The 18082-nt window shown below is 37.9% G+C and overlaps 2 protein-coding genes across 3 annotated transcripts in view; one reads left to right on the top strand and one right to left on the bottom strand.

Annotated features, from left to right (window-relative positions):
* The window catches only part of LOC116294756 (NEDD8-activating enzyme E1 regulatory subunit), a 32714-nt gene extending 26498 nt beyond the window's left edge, over nt 1-6216 (bottom strand). Inside the window, exons 1-5 of the mRNA XM_031702411.2 lie at nt 6116-6216; nt 4034-4137; nt 3843-3903; nt 3411-3441; nt 2035-2106 (exon numbers count right to left, since the gene is read on the bottom strand). Coding sequence (XP_031558271.2) covers nt 2035-2106; nt 3411-3441; nt 3843-3903; nt 4034-4137; nt 6116-6216 — 369 coding nt within the window. The remainder of the gene's footprint in view (nt 1-2034; nt 2107-3410; nt 3442-3842; nt 3904-4033; nt 4138-6115) is intronic.
* Nucleotides 6217-7066: 850 nt separating this feature from the next.
* On the top strand, nt 7067-17369 carry LOC116294734 (uncharacterized). Of its 2 annotated transcripts, none has more exons than XM_031702386.2 (11): nt 7067-7206; nt 8538-8760; nt 10087-10313; nt 11011-11217; nt 12227-12412; nt 12648-12795; nt 13015-13232; nt 14557-14722; nt 15103-15371; nt 16503-16580; nt 16843-17369. In XM_031702386.2, the coding sequence occupies exons 3-11, from the start codon at nt 10146-10148 to the stop codon at nt 16957-16959; spliced, it is 1557 nt and encodes a 518-aa protein (XP_031558246.2). In that variant the 5' UTR covers nt 7067-7206; nt 8538-8760; nt 10087-10145; the 3' UTR covers nt 16960-17369. The 2 variants fall into 2 exon arrangements, with proteins under 2 accessions (XP_031558246.2, XP_031558245.2); XM_031702385.2 differs by having other exon boundaries at nt 10083-10313.
* Nucleotides 17370-18082: the final 713 nt, after the last annotated feature.

The raw sequence follows: 18082 nt of genomic DNA, 5'->3' as shown, positions 1-18082 counted from the left end.
AACCTTATCCACATAGAAATCCTCAACGAATGCTTTGTGGCAGTGAATGCAGTGGGTGGAAGGCTTTCCCGGCTTCTCACCTTTCTTAGCATACTTCCCGCATTTAAAATGAGCTTCTCCTAGATACTTTCCATCTTCATCCCACGCTTTCTTGGCTCGTCTTCCAAACTGAAGAAGCGTATGTTGGCAAATGTGGCATTTTTTTGCCTTGTTAAAAGCCTCCTGGTTCTCTTTGGTAAATTCCATCTTCTTTGGACGTCTTAATTGTTCTCTTATCTCCCCCTCCTCTTCTCGCAATGCTTCTAGAAACTCATTAGCTGCGTTCTTACCTCGGTAAATCACAGGAGGGTTTGCTTTACCGTCTGATCTGACTACTATGTAACCAAAGGAGCAGATCTCGTGTAATCCCACCTTATTCGTGGCACCACTTTTCTGCTCTTCCTTAGTTATCAACGCTTCAAAGTCTGCATATATCACGTAAGGCACCTGCATCTGCTTTTGATGGTCTGAGTAGGATAGGTTCTTATCTGTAGGCATCTGGATCCGTTGCGCCACTTCTTCGACTCCGCGGCAGATCTCATCGTGTTTCTTTAGGGTATTTAAGGATGTAAATGACAGCAAGCAGCAGTCGCAGAAGTACTTTTTACCTTTGTGCTTAGTATGTCTGTAGAATAGTCTGCTAATGTGTTTAACCCATGAGTAGTGTCCGCCGTGGTAGAATAAATGTACGCGCTCTCCTTTACTTTTTGACAGAACTAACGGTACTATCGTCTGCTCTCTGACTCCGTAAACGTTAATTGCTAGATCGTTTATTTCCTCAAATATGGGGATGTCTATCAACTGCATGGGAAATTCCACACCATCCCACTCTAAATCATCTGTGGGATACTTACTTGTCCTACAGGGATCCTTCTCTGCTGGATACAGTGCAGACCTGATTGCCCACATAAAGCATCGATTGTCTTCATTCTTCACGTTTACAATAGCCTTCTTCCTTTCTACCCACGTTGGTAGCGGTACGTAACTCCCCCCTCGTATGGGTACGTACCTGGCTATACTTATCTCTATTCCTTCAACCTCCTCTACTGTCCAACCCGATCCTTCTTTCGTGTAGTTAGACAGCGACTCCATTATTGCTTCTAAGGCTTCACTGAGTGACCTATCCAGATTCGTGGATTCTAATATCACTAACGACTTTGATCGCAACATTGCTGTCGTCATTACCTCGTCTTTTGACAAACTTACTTCTACCATTATGCTCGCTTTCAGGGCTCCTAATTCTTCTATACCTTTTCGGAGAGTCCTTTTAACCTTCCTTTCTGACTGACGCCAAAACTGTCTAACGTCAATCTCACCGTTACCGGGTATTGACACCGTGCTGAAGTTGCTTTGGGATTCCATCTATATAATAGGAAATATTTTATACCTAATACCAAGCACTTTTTAAGTCGTCGTAGTCGTACTCACAGTCCTGACAATGCCAAAACAATTTAACCTTAGTCTCAAACTTCTTACCACATCCACAATCATAATTGCTCATACACTTCGTCTTCATTTTCAAATGCTTTTTCAAATCCGCTTCTTTCTTAAAAGTTCTCTTACAATCTTCGCACTCCATATATAGACTAACATATTTGCGCTGTTGCCCCCAACCACACTTGGAGTGGGTTGTTTCCGTAGGTGGATTTTTGACACGGGTCTTGCCCGTGTTGAGATTGCGCTGGAACCCCCATTCCCTATACTACTCTTGTTACCACATACACTTTCTCTGGAACCTTGGGTGTCTGTTACAATAATCATGTTTACTCAAGACAAAGGTCTTCTTAATAGTAATGAACCAGTTTGTAGTTTAAGAATTATCTTCAGTGCACAAATGTGATTTTATCCCAAATTTCTCACCTTCTCTTGTTTAAACCTTTTAATTAAAAACAAAAGGTGAGAAATTCGGGATAAGATTGCACGCACACTGGAAACGATTCTTAAACTATGAACTGGCTTGTCATTAATATACATTACAGAAATGGATTGAAGTACCTCTTCTATAAAGTCTCCTGAAACATCAGCATTTAATTCTAAGAGAAATTCAGTAGCACACTCTGCTCTGGACTGTGCAAAAAAAAAAAATTAAAAAAATAACATTATGAAACATCTCATTAATGATATTTGACATATATGTTTCTATATTTTCCTTAAATGAATGTACATGTAGTATGTAACTAGATAACATTTTGGCAAAGGTTGCAAAATTGTGCCTCTGACAAAATTCTGATACTCATTTACAGAATACACCTTGGTCAAGAGGATAACAGTAGTTAAGGATCAGTTCTCAAGGACGCTTGCATTAATGCGTCATTAACAATGACTACTAGAATCCCTTGCAAACTTCCTTTTGTCTAATAGGAATTGGTCAAATGGTACGATTTGCAACGTGATCAATAAACAAGCTTTGATTTAAAAAATGATCAACATAATCAGAAAAAGCACCTCAAAATATTAGTACTATAGGTGCTATAGCCAAGTTTGAACGTTATGTTATGTATCAGAAAGGACATTTTTTATTTTTTGAGCTTGCATTCCAGCCAGCCATTCTTTGTAAAATTTCGAGTTTCCAAAAAAATAATATATACATTTTATACATTAAATATACGTTATGCCAGGTCATATACACAAAATGTTGTATTACATGACCAAGTTCTGCAAAGAGCCTTAAGTATTGCCTTACTATTCTCGTGCGGCAATACAAATTTGAATGAGAAAAGGAAATTTAAAAAACATTTTCATTTGGTAGTCATATGACAATGTGGTGATCATGCAAATTTCCTATTCAAGAACAAAAAATTTAAAAAATAGATCTCTTTATTTAAGTGCCTAGTCATTCTAGTGCTTTCGCACTAATTGGGGACACTTTCCACTTACACACACTACCACTACCACTACATTCAATTCAATGTTCTATGCATGCAACGCTTGACTCAAATGTTTATTTTTACGGAGGAAGGAAACCGGACAACTTGGAGAAAACCCTCATAGGAAAGGAGAGAACAACACATCAAACAAACTCAATTCACATTTGGCGACCACAAGGCTCAAACTAGCACCCCAACCCATTGGACTCACAGCAGTGAAAGATGACATGTTAGCAGCATACGCCACCTTTGCTATCCTAAAAACAGCTCCAGGCTTTGAGGCCTGTCACCATTCAGTAAATCTTTCCAAAATTAGAGTGACTACAAAAATATTGAGTTGTTCTAATTAAGTCAAAGCTGGATAAAATGCTGATACAATGTATCAAGACATTACTCTGTAAGTCCAACTTAAAGCCACTGTTTCATGGTATGCACTCAAGAAAGGTCTATTTAGAACACATTTTTTGAAACTATACTGTAGCTAGAGATCAACAATAGTATTACCTTTCCTAAACTGTCTTTTTCTAAGAAAAAACTGAAAGAGCAACAATATAAGTATAAGTAAAGTACAGTAATAAAGCTTCACTTTAAGAGGGAGACACTCAGTAATCGCTAAAACTCTTAAACATGTGGGCCTCTGTTACAAGAGATGATGTAATACCAGAATAGATCTTTTTACAGCGGCCATCTTGATTTCTTTTGTCTTAACTGTGGAATTATGGGATGCAGAGGGGGCAACTATTGGAAAATCTATAGACTAGACACCTGTCAGGGCATATTTTTATATAACTTTGTGGTTTTCACTGAGCACACCAAAAAGAGCAATTGAATTCTCTATGTTATTACTTTTCTTTATTTGCCCCCTCTGCATCCCATGATGCAAGATGGCTACTGCATCAGTAAACAGGTATTTTACTTAAGTCAAATTCTGCTTACTTGTTGCCGATATTTTCTCCTGACACTTTATTACCATCAATAATTGTGAACGACCCCATTCCTAAAAAAATATTGTGTCTTAAAACTTAAAGCACAAAAAAAAACATCCTAGAAGTACCCGGCCTGGAAAAGACTACCTGATATTCCAGGATCTCAGTTTCGAATGGAGTTCTTTGCAAAGTTATTCCTACCTGGTAAAATTAAGTTCTTTAGTATTTCTGTTCCTGTTGCAGAAGCATTGATTAGACAAATTTTTGCCTTTTCAAGAGCCAATTGTCCATGGTCACCCCAAAGTCTGTTGTAAAGTAATATTTCAGTAATAATGATAATAATAATTATAATAATTATAATAATAATAATAATAAAATAAATCTTTTCACATAGCATAACATGTATCTTGTTTCTAATTGGCCAAAATCATTCATCCACACTTATAGCATGTGAACTGAACATGATAAACGTATAACAGTATATGTAGGTTTTTTATCAGATAATACATCCCTCCCTTTTAGTTTACTGTAAGATTCATTTTTTTATCCTTTTTTTGTCCCAAATATCCCCAGAATGCAGAAAAAAATTTCTGGAAATCATATTTTTAGAATTTCCTTGCATGGGATCATGTCCCATTGATCTCCTCTGTTTTTGTTTTGCATATAGTCTAATCTCAAATCCCCCAACTCCTTTCTCAGATTTCTGGATCCGCCCCTAACTTTAATGGATTTATGACATTTAAGCGACCAATAAGAATTAATTGTTAATGGCTACCCAATGTTTGAGAAGATAGCCAACATCAGAAGTCACTTCTCTGTACATGTGTATTACAGTGATACAGAATTTTCTCTTATTTAAGTCTTATGTTCTACTTTCAAATTTAAAATACAACCCTTGAGCTGATTGGCTGGATAAAATATTTGAGATTAACAATGCATGCACTGATTGGCTGGCTACTTCGTTTATATAAGAGGACAGAGACATGCTCATACAAAATCATTCAAAGATATTTTATAAAAGCAATATAAAATGGATACTTATGTCTCAGTACTTTGATATAAACACTCTTGGACCTGTATAGCACTTAAAAATCAAGAGAAGCCATTGGCTCCTAAGCTTGCTTCTCTCATGCCTTCTCTCAGTACAGACACCCATGCACACGTGTTTCATATATTTCCTTAAAGTGCTACTACGACGAAAATCGCTCAAACTTGGATTCAGCTGAAACTTCCTAAGAATACTCTTTAAAGGTCCAATAATCACTGTATGAAGTGTTTTCTCGATATTCAGGACGAAAGTATGATATTTTTACGATTATTTTTTGGAGTCTGTGACGTCATACACTCAACATCAAACATTGCTACATATATTTCTTTGTATATAAATCCTTAATTTATTTTATTCCTATGAAGCCCAAAGGGTGGCTAATGTGCTTATTTCACATTACTTGTGACTATAATTTATATTTTGGGGTGTTTGGGTATTTCTTTCTCCCTTTACTACTGATATTTTGATCATAAACTACAAAGAAATGTATGGAGCGATGTTCGATGTTGAGTGTATGACGTCACAGACTCCAAAAAATAATCGTAAAAATATCATACTTTCGTACTGAATATCGAGAAAACACTTCATACAGTGATTATTGGACCTTTAAAGAGTATTTTTAGGAAGTTTCAGCTGAATCCAAGTTTGAGCGATTTTCGTCGTAGTAGCACTTTAAATATTTGAGCAAATGACAGAAAACGAGCATAAGCTTATATGCTGATGTTTTTATATATGCACTCTTCTTCAGGTGAAATAATGCCAAACTCGTTGTTATTAGCAAGTTATATATTAAACAATACATGTAAAACAAACAATGTAGGAAAAATCGAAAACGAAAATGGATATGAAATTCTATAACAAGTTTTAAGATAAGCTTATGGTTCATTAATCGACGTGCAAAAAGCAGAATGCTGCAAGTATTTCTTCTGGAGTCGTTTTTTTCCCTAGGTTTCAAACCGACTATCCATCATCAATACCAAAAGCAGATAGTTCTTGCAAGCCAAAAAGAAGAAATATAAGCCTTATCAATAAATGTCCTCGTCCTCGTTAAATATCTACTGGTTAAAGTTTTTTGATCCCCTCATAATCTCATTCTCGACCTTGAAAATCTAATATTTCAAGTTTTGATACCGTGAATAAAAGTCGGCCAAATCGTCCAATTCACTCCTCGCATGAACACAAAAATAAAACATTTTTATCACCAAGTATATAGAATAACCTTCATAATTCCTAACCTTAGTTGTCTGTCGTATTTTTTCTCTTTTTCCACTGATATTTTAGGCATTTTTATTTCTCTTGTTGGAGATTCAAGCGAACCTACAGCCTTCCTCTTCATAGCGCATGACCAATAACTAAAACTGTTTCCACAGGAAGCCCAAATTTTCAGACTCCTGTATCAAATTTTCTGAACCTACTTGGTATTTGAACGCTTCCCATTTTTTCTTTCAACTCGATATTTTCCAGACTTTTGGGTTTTTGGCTCCCGACGATTAAACATTGATGACTTTTAGACAGTATTTAGATTAATGGATGGAAGCCAAAATGCTAGTGACGATAAAAATAAACCGCCAAAATGTAAAATGAGTAAAAAATGTTGTGAATCCGCGCGCTTTCTCTGTTTTAGCTTTTATTTACTATCTCTTTCTTTCTTTTATTTTATTATGAGTTTAGGTCGGGTCGTACGGGAAAATAATTGGCTCTCGGTCATTAGTACGGACCTATTATAAATCACTATTATAGAGTGCTTTTAGTCTCACTGTTGAATAGTTAGATAAATTTATCTAACTTAGATAACTATTTAGTTGACGTCACCTAAAATAGTAAAAGCGCGCCAAATAACGGTCATGTTGTTTTACTAGAGAATGAGTGAATAGACATTCATTTGTATCATCGTTTCTCCCCCTGATCTAAGTAGCTGTTTACTCGCAGTTTCAAATTTAGGTGACGTCACCTAAAATAGTAAATAACTTATCTAACTTAGTTGACGTCACCTATTCAACAGTGAGACTAAAAGCACTCTAAATCACTATTATAAATCACTATTAGAGTGCATGAGTGATAAATCACTATTATAATCACTATTATAAATCACTAATGTGACATAGGTTTACTGTCGAAAGAAAGAAAGATGATTATTATCATTATTACATCATTGAAAGAAAATACTAGCATAACAACCGGAAGTGGTTTGTGCTGCAGAGTCACATGAGTCGAGTCATGTTTTCAAAAAATCTAGACAACTCACATATTTATAACACTGACTAGAGACAATCGAACTAGCTTACTAAGGCAACAGAAACACACGACAGAAAAGCTTTTTTTAAATGTAAGTAAAGTAGTAATAACAGAAAAGCTAGAAGCTTTTTTACAGCAGCCTTTCTCTGGGTGCAAGAGAAAGATAGACCAACTGTCTATACACTTGGTTCCCTGCTAACATAGTCTCTCTCGTTGGCAATACATTCTTGGCAGAGAGAATTTTGGTCAACAAATCACCAATGAGGGAGACGCTGCTAGCAGGGAATACACTTGGTAAATATAGAAGTAGATATAACATCATGCGTCATTATAATTTTGACGGCATTACACGCGGTGAGGGCACTCGAACGACTCGACTGACTTCGAGTTTTCATATGACGGATTTAGGTTATCATTTCCTATAAACTTTCTACTGCCTTTATATTGTTTTCAAACAAAAAAGCAAAAATAAGAATATTAATGCTCTCTTGATTAAAATACATGGAGTGATCAAAATAAATCTTACATTATTTCCAATCGATTGGCTCAAGAGATTATTTACAGATTTACAGTATGTGAATTTAGAAAAAACATTCGAAGTCTCACGGTTGGAGTGTCAATGTAAGCATATATTAAAAGCTAAAAAAATAATTATATGGCACTCGCTGCCTGAGTTCGGAATTCCCGATGGTTTTTACATTATTTAAGTGTAATGATTAAGATCGAAATTTTCACGGCTGATGTAATGTGGGTCATCAAAGTGAGAAAATGTAATGCACTAGTAAAACAAGAGTCGCGCGCCAAAGACTGCTAAAGGCAGGAGCACCTAGGGGGGTCGGGGGTAGGCCCCACGGAAGTTTAAACTGAGACCATTGGAAGTGCGATTTCTAGTGGTTCGAGGGGCATTTACAACATATTTATTGCATTGGTTATTGATATTTTAAATAGCAAACAGTAATTCAAAATATGGCCGCAAAAATTATTCTCATTGCTCGGCAATGAGCTGTACTAGACAAGTCTACACTACTGACACTGCTCTGCACTACATGACACAACATCACTGCACACCACACCACACAACTGTACACCACACCACTCCACACCATATGACCTTACCACACACCACTGCATGCCACAGCACAGCACACCACACCACACCACACCACACCTCACCTCACCTCACCTCACCTCACCTCACCTCACCTCACCTCACCTCACCTCACCCCACCCCACCCCACCTCGCCTCGCCTCACCTCCCCTCCCCTCCCCTCCCCTCACCTCACCTCACCTCACCTCACCACACCTCACCTCACCTCACCTCACCTCACCCCACCCCACCCCACCCCACCTCACCTCACCTTGCTATACACTAAAATTAAACCTCAACTAAATGAATTAACTTAATGTTTTTTTCTTAATAAGGATAAAAGGTAATACGCGTAGAATTCCAGAATTCAAGATGCAGATGGAGATGATAGAGGTTCCTAAGGAACTTAGATGTCATATTATAGGTAAAAATGGACGGAAAATAAAAGAAATAAAACAGAAGTCCAATGCAAAAGTGAAAAGCGTCGAAGAAGGTTTTCGCGTTACAGGAACAGAGGACCAAGTCAGGATGGCAAAAGGCATGATCGAGTCAATCAGGGTACGTTATCAAAGATGTACTTTTACCGTAATTGAAATAGCAGTTTCATGTGCACTGACATAAAATAAAGTTGGCGGTTTCAGCTGTTAAAAAGGCTGTTGCAAGGAACTGTCGTAGAAAGAAGCAATTTTCCGTTAGGGATGGAGTTCATATAATTCCCATTTGCGCTCACTATTCACTCAGAACCCTGAACCGGTACGGAAGACAAATGTCCTCGTATATTTAGAAAAGACGCTTTCAGGGTTGATAGGGTAATGCGTGAAAGGTTAGCGGTGAAGTAGGATAATTAACGGGAAGTGAGGCTGTCTTGTGCCATTTTGTGCCATGTATTTGCTTATAGCTATAGTAACAGGACTGATGCCAATAGGATCAACAAACTAGTGTGCAAAAAGCACTTGTGGTTTGTCTCGCAATGAAATAATAATATAATAATAATAATAATAATAATATTTTTTAAATAATAATGATGAGAAGAAGAAGAAGAAGAAGAAATAAATATTTACAAGATCATAATTTGTTAAGAACTAATCAAAATGTATAGATTATTTGTAAAAATTTCAAATATTGATACTAAATAGATAATATTCTTTTAAAAAAAACTAAGAAACATAGAGTATTAACATCACGATAATAATGATATTAAATATCCTAGTCCTAAAATTCAAAATCTAGCGCGGCAATTGTCCTATTTCACTATGACGTCACTGCTTGTTTATGTCGGGGATAGAATCGCCAAATCCAATAGAGAATTCAACTAAATTTGCTCCTAGCGAAACAGTTTAGTCTAAAATGGCCTGTTTTTCAGATATAATGTGTGTTAATATGTACTAAAAAATATTCTGAGCTTGCTATTCTACTTCTCTTCGTGGATTGATACAAGTTTTAGAACAATTTTCGGTGAATTTGCGTTGATTTGAACCCCTCCGACGACCATGATCCTTTGCGTTTAAACAAAAGATTGTTTTGATGTGACGTCATAGTGAAATAGGGCAATTATCGAGTTCAAAGTCAGTTTCTTGTACATTTGATCTTGAACGTCTGACTGTTCTAGAACCCCTGAGACAGATTAAGGCAGAACTTAATAATAATGATAATGATAATAATAATATGATAATATAATAATAATAAGGATTTTGAAGATGATGATGACCGATAATAATGATGATTAGTGAAAGGATCGGAGGGGACTGAGATTGAAAAGAAGTGTGCTTTGAGGCTACTGTACATGCCCAGCCCCTCCCTCTCCGGGGTCCCTGTTGACTAGTACACAAATGTTATTGCTGTTTGTTTTTTTTTTAATACCAATTATTTATTTATATAAGGAAGCAAGGTACCCTCTTATAGCGAAAGACAGAGTCAGCAAGGAAATTCAAGTCCCTCTTTACATGAAACGCTTTATGACTTGTCACAACAAAAGACAAAAATTGCCAACATTCGACGAAATTAGAGAAAAGACAAAAACTGGAATAGAGGGCACAGAAGAAGGTTTGTGTCTGATTGGAATTAAAAAGGAACATATACAAGCAGCTGAAGACATGATCAACGAATTGCAAGTAAGTATATAGTTAGCCATGGCCCGATGCACTATAATCCACGGGGTTCGAGGGAACAATAGGGAACTTGGCCATTTACTTTTAGGAAACAAGGGATATAAAATAACTTTGGAAGAAGGAGACAAATTTGTGAAAAATCATATGTTTGGGGACGAATTGACAAATTTTGTATTTCATCTTGAAGGGAATAACAAATTTGTCTCACCACCCCCTCCCCTAAACCCCTCCCCCTACCTTCCCCTGTGAGGGCCTCATTATCCACAACGTACGTCGACACTGGTGAAAAATGTCATGGTTATTTATTATTTTCCAAAAATTTCAAAATAAAATTCATATAATTACGATTTTTTGACAAGCTTCCGTCCTACACGGTCATTTCGGGGTGGAGTCGAAAGAAGAAAAACGCAAGAAAACGTGAGCGAACAGCGTAGAGTAGACGCGAGCAGAAAAACAAACGATCAAATGAATGAATGCATCAATGATTCTGAATCAAGAGAAAATGAACTAAGTTAGTTCATATTCTCTTGTTCTGAATATAGCATCAAACAGTGCTCGTGAGATGGGGCGCGGGGATTCCTTCTCTTAGTTCATTTTCTCTCGCTATTACTCATTAGCAACTAGGTAGTAGAGTTGCATTTTACGCCTAAGGAACTCTCTTTAATTCTTACATGTTTATCTAAAATTGTATTTGATCCAGGATAGGATAAAGGATAGTCTTCTGTGCGTGAAAGTTCCTGACGATCCTACGATCATTCCATTGGTCATTGGTGAGAACGGGAAAAATGTAATAGAACTACAGGAGGAAACACAGACTTACATACAAGTAGAAGAACCGTACTTTTACATCCAGGGCGAAACTAAAGAACAGCAACACAAGGCTAAACTGAAGATCAAAGAAATGGCAGTAAATACTATAGTCATATATAAGCCATATATATTATTATTATTATATATTATAAATTATTTTAAAGGCCTAGCTAACGTCATCTCTCTTATTCAAGTTACTTTTTTAGGCGCTTGGGATCCCTGTGTGTTAAAGAAAGGGAGAAGAAGGATTCGTAAGAGGAAGGCAGGCGTTCTTCTCGGCCTCTCAGCGAAGAACGCCTGTTACGCAGGAGAGGACGTGTAGGAGACCAATCTCGTACCCAGAATCCTCCCGCGCCTTCCTATTATCAGCAGGCGCTACCCTGCGAGCAGAGGTTTTTTTTCTGACCCTCCGTGGAGCTGGCTGTCGGGGAGATAGCCAGCTCCACGGAGGGTCAGAAAAAAAACCTCTGCTCGCAGGGTAGCAGGCGCTGTCCCAAACACTGTGACTGACGACAGGAAGGCGCCGGAATACTCTGGGTACGAGATTGGGAGGATTTCTCAATGAGAACGTAAAATTTTGAGGCCAATTTCACGTTTCAGTAATTTTATTGGTGAATCCCCATACATTTCCTTATAACATGACACCACAGAAACCAAGCTTGGGCTACCTGTGAGGAGACAGGAAAAAAACAAAATATTTCCTCTCTTCCTTTCACTCGCTATTGTCCTCCCTCTCTTCCACACCAAAGGTAGGTGGTTCGAAGGAAAGAAAGACGCCTGCAGAGGAGGATAAAAAGAAACAAAATACCAGAATTCTAAACTGAAAATCATAATAACTCATTATCTAGTAAACTAACAGCCTAAATAATTGCAATAGTTTGAGACTCTGTGAGAGTCTATGACACCCTGAATAATTCCCGCATTTTGTATAAAAAAACAGCGAAAATTATTCTATACCTTGAAAGTGTGTTACACAGCCACATACTTCTCGCAGTTCATTGTACTGCTGTGATATACTTTAATTTTGGGCTCCCTGTGGCAAACCTGGATACGCTCTACCATACGTGTTTTTAATTATCGACAATATATTTTTCATCATTACTCAGAGCAGCAAGAGAAAGATGAAGGAATTTAAGATAACAGGATATCAAACCATGACGTTTGTTGATGACTGGTTTGTTAATGGTGAGAGTGACGAATTCTCTTTAAGACTTATGGAAAATCCCCCTTCGCGTTGGCTAGGATGTCACTATAAGATAGTTGGTAAAGCCAAAGTAAACGTATCTACTGAGGTAAAGTCAATCTTCAATCTTCATGATTTTTTTTTTCAGTTCTCCGCTTTCGTATGTGTAAATATTTAACAATTATTTACTAAACAGTCCCATACATGGAATTAAAAATCTGAATTAGCAAGATAATATGGTGTGCCACCATAGCCAAGTATAACTAGTATGACAGTTTTCCGCGAAACATTTATGAGTTTGCTTATGCGTGAGTTGACCCTATTTATTGGTTTCATAACCACAGGAAAATAGAAATGAAGGGCTAGTAAATCTATTATGTGAAAGAATTCATCAAACTCTGAGGCAACTTCATGAGCGTCACGACAGAGATAGCTTTCAAATTGACTTTTTGTGTCAATATGGTAACGTTTATGTGAAAGACGTTGATGAAGGTGGGTCATACATATAGTAAATACGCCGTATTCATCTGTAACTACTATTTGTCCTATGCGGCAACCTTTGGCGCCTTTGCATGCGTGCTGCAACAGACTAACCCAATTTGGAGGATGCACTTAATAGGAATGTTCCTACTATAGAAAGATCTTACCTTCGATTCAAAAGTTCTGATTCAAGTTCACCTAAACGGCTTACCGAGACTTTTTGTTTTTCAGCGGATAAAGAAAGTCCAAAATACTCTGTAAAAGAGCTTAAGACGAACCTAAAAGAGCAGTCCGAAGCGTGGAAGACGAGTTTTGATGGAGGACTTAAACAACTAGACGTTGATAATCTCGTGGAAGCACTTTCATCAGATAAAGAGGACGCCGTGCCACCTTTCACAAGATATGATTTTTCTATTATTTCTCCATCTTGCAGAAAGATCATTATGAAGGTGCTCGGCTTTGCTTCAAACACCTTTTAACATCTCTATTACAGCGCTGGGAAATGGCTTTTTAAGCTTTAAAAAACGGACTGATTCCATAACTTTTGAAAACATGTTCGTAGCGACGGCAGGTTACTATTTTGATATATAACTATTTCGCCATTTCAGCTTCACGGCATGTCGTACCGTGTACGTGCAGTAAGTCGGTACCGTATGTTTCCCCTCATACCAAAACCACTCTACGGCATGCTGTACCGTGTACGTGCTGTAAGTCGGTACCGTATGTTTCCCCTCATACCAAAACCACTCTACGGCATGCTGTACCGTGTACGTGCTGTAAGTCGGTACCGTATGTTTCCCCTCATACCAAAACCACTCTACGGCATGCTGTACCGTGTACGTGCTGTAAGTCGGTACCGTATGTTTCCCCTCATACCAAAACCACTCTACGGCATGCTGTACCGTGTACGTGCTGTAAGTCGGTACCGTATGTTTCCCCTCATACCAAAACCACTCTACGGCATGCTGTACCGTGTACGTGCTGTAAGTCGGTACCGTATGTTTCCCCTCATACCAAAACCACTCTACGGCATGCTGTACCGTGTACGTGCTGTAAGTCGGTACCGTATGTTTCCCCTCATACCAAAACCACTCTACGGCATGCTGTACCGTGTACGTGCTGTAAGTCGGTACCGTATGTTTCCCCTCATACCAAAACCACTCTACGGCATGCTGTACCGTGTACGTGCTGTAAGTCGGTACCGTATGTTTCCCCTCATACCAAAACCACTCTACGGCATGTCGTACCGTAGTACGAGCTGGAAAGCCATTCTGAGGCTGAGGATAAATAATTACTAACTTTCACAAATTATTATTGTTTTGGACTAATCATCATAACAACGAATCTCTTCAGTTTTGCCGGTGCGTATCGATTCATGTTCCTAGCTGCAGATATGTGATAAAACCATGAAAAGTTTAAACTATCCAAATAAGTGGAGTTATACAAAAACTCATAATGGGGTTGAAACGTGTAACAGCCATACTTTTTTTTAGTGCGATATATTCCAAATTTTCCATTGAGAGATTCAGTGATTGATATCCTATGAAAGTCATTAAATTTGGTTATGTGTCAGGGGCGGATCCAGGATTTTGTTCAGGGAGGGGTACTGCACACAATGTTAACCCGAGGGCTGCACCCCTTAGAATCAAAAGGAAAAAACCAGTATTGGTTATCTTCGAAGTAGGGGTACAAAGTAGGGGCACCCCCTGCACCCCTCCCCTGGATCCGCCCCTGAGCGTTATGAGTTTCTGACTCATATTCTTACAATTTTAGGTGTATCTAAGGGAAGAAAATGGAGAGTTAAAATATTCACGTCTCGATCCTGAGATTGAGATTCAGGGAGGTTCTTATAAACTAGTGGATCCACCTGTTCAGCATATGAAAATCCACGTTATTCTGCTTAACACAGATATAGACTGTAGTCTTCTTATTCAAACAAGTAAGTATGCTGGCACCGACGTTTACTAAAATGAGTTTGGTAAGTCTCTCTCTTAATTTGAGGGTTTTTATCCTATGTGCAGCCGAACACAAAGGTTTGACGTGTTTTGAGCACGGAGAGCAGTTTTTGTTCATCGCATCCTGACTTGGATTAACCCAGGGTTAATTTATTCCAAGGTTCGATCAAAATCATTGAGGATAAAACGATATATATTCGGTTGAAATTCGTTTGCTAATGGTATGGGGAAGAGCGGGAAAATTTTACTTCCGACCAATGCAATGGTACGCGCGCGTCTGCCGGAAGAACCAAAAAAAGCGGGAAAAGTGGATACTCGTAAAATAACCGAATAATAAAGTGTTTTTTTTTTTCGCTTTTCACAGAATTCAAAAAGGGCTCGTATACTCCCGAAGACGGTGACGATGAGCTCAATGTTTTGATGAAATTCCTGGACGAACGCTTGAAATTGAAGAACGGAAGTCTGGATCTTGATTTGATAAAACCGAATGACTTCCCCAAAGACTATGATTTAAATTTCTGGCGCAAGTCCGAGCGAAGGATCTTTAAGGATGACGGCTTTACGATCACAGTATCTAAAGAGGAATCAGAAAATGTCAATGGATTTGAGCTCGGAAAGAATGTCGTCCACAAGGTTGGATATTAGGGCTTTTGAGGCTCGATTACACGGAGCAATTTCTCTGCAACTTGTCTCGCAAGAGCGTTGCAACACAGGACGTGCTAGAGTGTTTACACGTTGCAACTGAGTAGAAACGAATTCTACTTTTAGCAACGATTGCTGCAACTTGTCTCGCAACATTTTTCGAATTGTACTGTAGGTTACACCTTGCAATTCTTCATTCAACTTGTTTCGCAACACTGTTGCGATACCAGTTGCAGCGAAAATTGCTCCATGTAATCGCACCTTTAGGCTAAGACCTCGACATCGAGGTCTCAGCGAAGACGATTTCAATATATTTTTGTCGATTGCTTTTATTAGTTTTCTCGTTATGAATTACTTTCTACACGAACTCGTGTATAAAACATGGCAGCCATATTTCAATCTTGTCAAGATGTGATATAAATATTGAAGCTCTAATACCAGGGGCGGATGCAGCCAAATATATAAGGGGGGCTGACCGAATTTTGCTTGACTTCTAAGTAACGGCTCATTTTACTGTAAATCCATTACTTTTATCAAATAAAACTATATATAGCTGAAGCAGGGTTCCCAGTTCCCAGGGGTCAGGGAAAAGTCAGGGATAGCACAGTCAGGGAAAAGTCAGGGAATTTGTTATTTAGTCAGGAAAATTGCGATTTTCACGTAAAGTCAGGGAAAAGCCAGGGAATTTTGTTTAAAGTTAACCATAAGTATCCGTGTGATACTCATACTGTTTGCAATTTTCGAATAGACTGATAAATCCTTTCAAACAATGAAAAAAATATTGAAGTATTTAGTGTCATTTATGCCGGACAGTTTAATTACGTTGGGTATCCTGTGTAATATGATAAGAGCTGGCCCATACTCGCCCATGCGGCTCAACAAGGTCAGTGACAACTGTTATTTGGTCAGGGAAAAGTCAGGGAATTTTTATTTTCAAAATGGCTGGGAACCCTGTGAAGGGGGTTGGAGCAAGCTACAGTCCCCCCGTTCTCCCTTTCCCTGGATCCGCTCCTGAATGCATATAGATCTGCAGAATGAAAAAGTCTTGTACATTTATTTGGTAGATGGTTTTCATCCATTTATAACAGGATTAAGTATTTTTTTCTTTTAATTATTACCTAGAAAGATGTGCAGATTCATCTTAACAACTCAGATAAGAAGTTATCCATTCAAAAATGTCAGAGCGCACAAACAAGTGAGGTACGAAATATTTTTCTATACTAACTTTTAAGTGTGACTGTCAATCGTACTTTTTATTTCATTTTTCTGCATCACAGGATTTGTTATCCAAAGTTGTAATTGTTTCCTGTGAGATTTGGTTAAATCATTTAGAAGACTTTTTGCTCTAATTTAGCGGGTTTCTCAGCCGTTGGACCCAGAAATACGTCACAACTTGACAGCTCAATGCCATGCATTCGTCCATTCAATATATTGATTTTTTTCTTCATTTACTATATCCCAGGATGCTGTCAAGAATCTTAACAACTCGGATGAGTTATCCTTACAGAAAGAGCACACAGGAAAGTATGTGCGAAAAGTTTTATCGTTTGCAAGAACGGTACATCAACATTTCTTTTGATGCGGCAAAAGATGTTACAGTATATCTTCAAAACTTTTAAGAGTTAAAGCACCTACTAAATAGTTTATATTCGTTTAGTTTTATTCCTGCAGACGAATATTCAATTAGATAATTGGGTTTCAATATTTAGCACTACGTATAGCACTATATAACGCGAGGGATCTCTGGTCTGTCGAGCCAACTCGTTTTATTGAACCTCGTCTTAGACGTTTATACAAGTTGAGGCAGATCTAACTACACAAACTAGAGCAGAGTCAGGTTGACCAGAAGGACTTTCCTTCGTCGGTGTGGCTGTCAGTCGGGATTCCTTACTCGGCCACTGTCCTTACTTAGGTCTGTACCTCCCAGTACAACCCGAACTACAACCTTAGCCTTATTCACAACTATTAAAGTAAAAGATTGAATACACAGTTATAGTTGAATTGCTCGTCCTTATATACCAGGTAATCTAATCTGAAGTTCTATTTACATCAAGTATCTAGACAAGTTCAACCTTGGTGGTTTGAATGTTTAGGTTAATTTTAAAGAGGTATGTAGAACAGGAAACTACAAGCAGATCTCCAAGTCAAAACAATCTCGGTCACTAAACTAAACATGCTAGACTTGCATAATCATATACAGAAAGCATTCATCATGTGAACAGATCATTCCTACAAAACTCTGTTGCATAACAAATGCCATGGCTTTTTTTCTTAACTATTTAGTATATACATTTATTAAGGAGCAGCTCAACGTTTGTCAAGTTTAAAGTTTAGGATGTCGTTTTCGAAATTCTAATTTTAGAATTTGTCCCCTAGAACAGTTAACAGTTTATAGTTACACTGGAAAAATCTATCGATTTGAGATGTTGAAAATATGCGTTGGAAATATGCTGGAAATATGTTGCAAGTGAATGTTGGAAATAGGTCGGAAATATGTTGGAAGTGAATGTTGGAAGTGTCCAAAACTAAATCATGGAAATATGTTGGAAGTCCTGGAGGGATGTTGGAAATACCATGGAAATATTTTGGAAGTTCTGGAAGGATGTTGAAAATATATTGGAAATTTGTTGGAAATATATAAAACATCAAGGTAATTATTTGTAACTGGCTTTCTGTATAGTGAAATGTCCCTCAGAAATTGC

This window comes from Actinia tenebrosa, unplaced genomic scaffold (assembly GCF_029948245.1).
Source record: "Actinia tenebrosa isolate PJP-AT-01 unplaced genomic scaffold, QUT_ActTen_1.0 PGA_scaffold1__47_contigs__length_23844297, whole genome shotgun sequence".
NCBI classification, from domain to species: domain Eukaryota; kingdom Metazoa; phylum Cnidaria; class Anthozoa; order Actiniaria; family Actiniidae; genus Actinia; species Actinia tenebrosa.
This window is presented reverse-complemented; position numbering and strand designations above follow the sequence as displayed.

What these genes read in the sequence shown, in the direction of transcription:
- LOC116294734 (XM_031702385.2), top strand. An exon ending in GCATGATCGAGTCAATCAGG is followed by an intron (nt 8,761 to 10,082) that starts GTACGTTATCAA and finishes TATTTATATAAG; the next exon opens with GAAGCAAGGTACCCTCTTAT. An exon ending in TGTGAAAGACGTTGATGAAG is followed by an intron (nt 12,796 to 13,014) that starts GTGGGTCATACA and finishes TTTGTTTTTCAG; the next exon opens with CGGATAAAGAAAGTCCAAAA.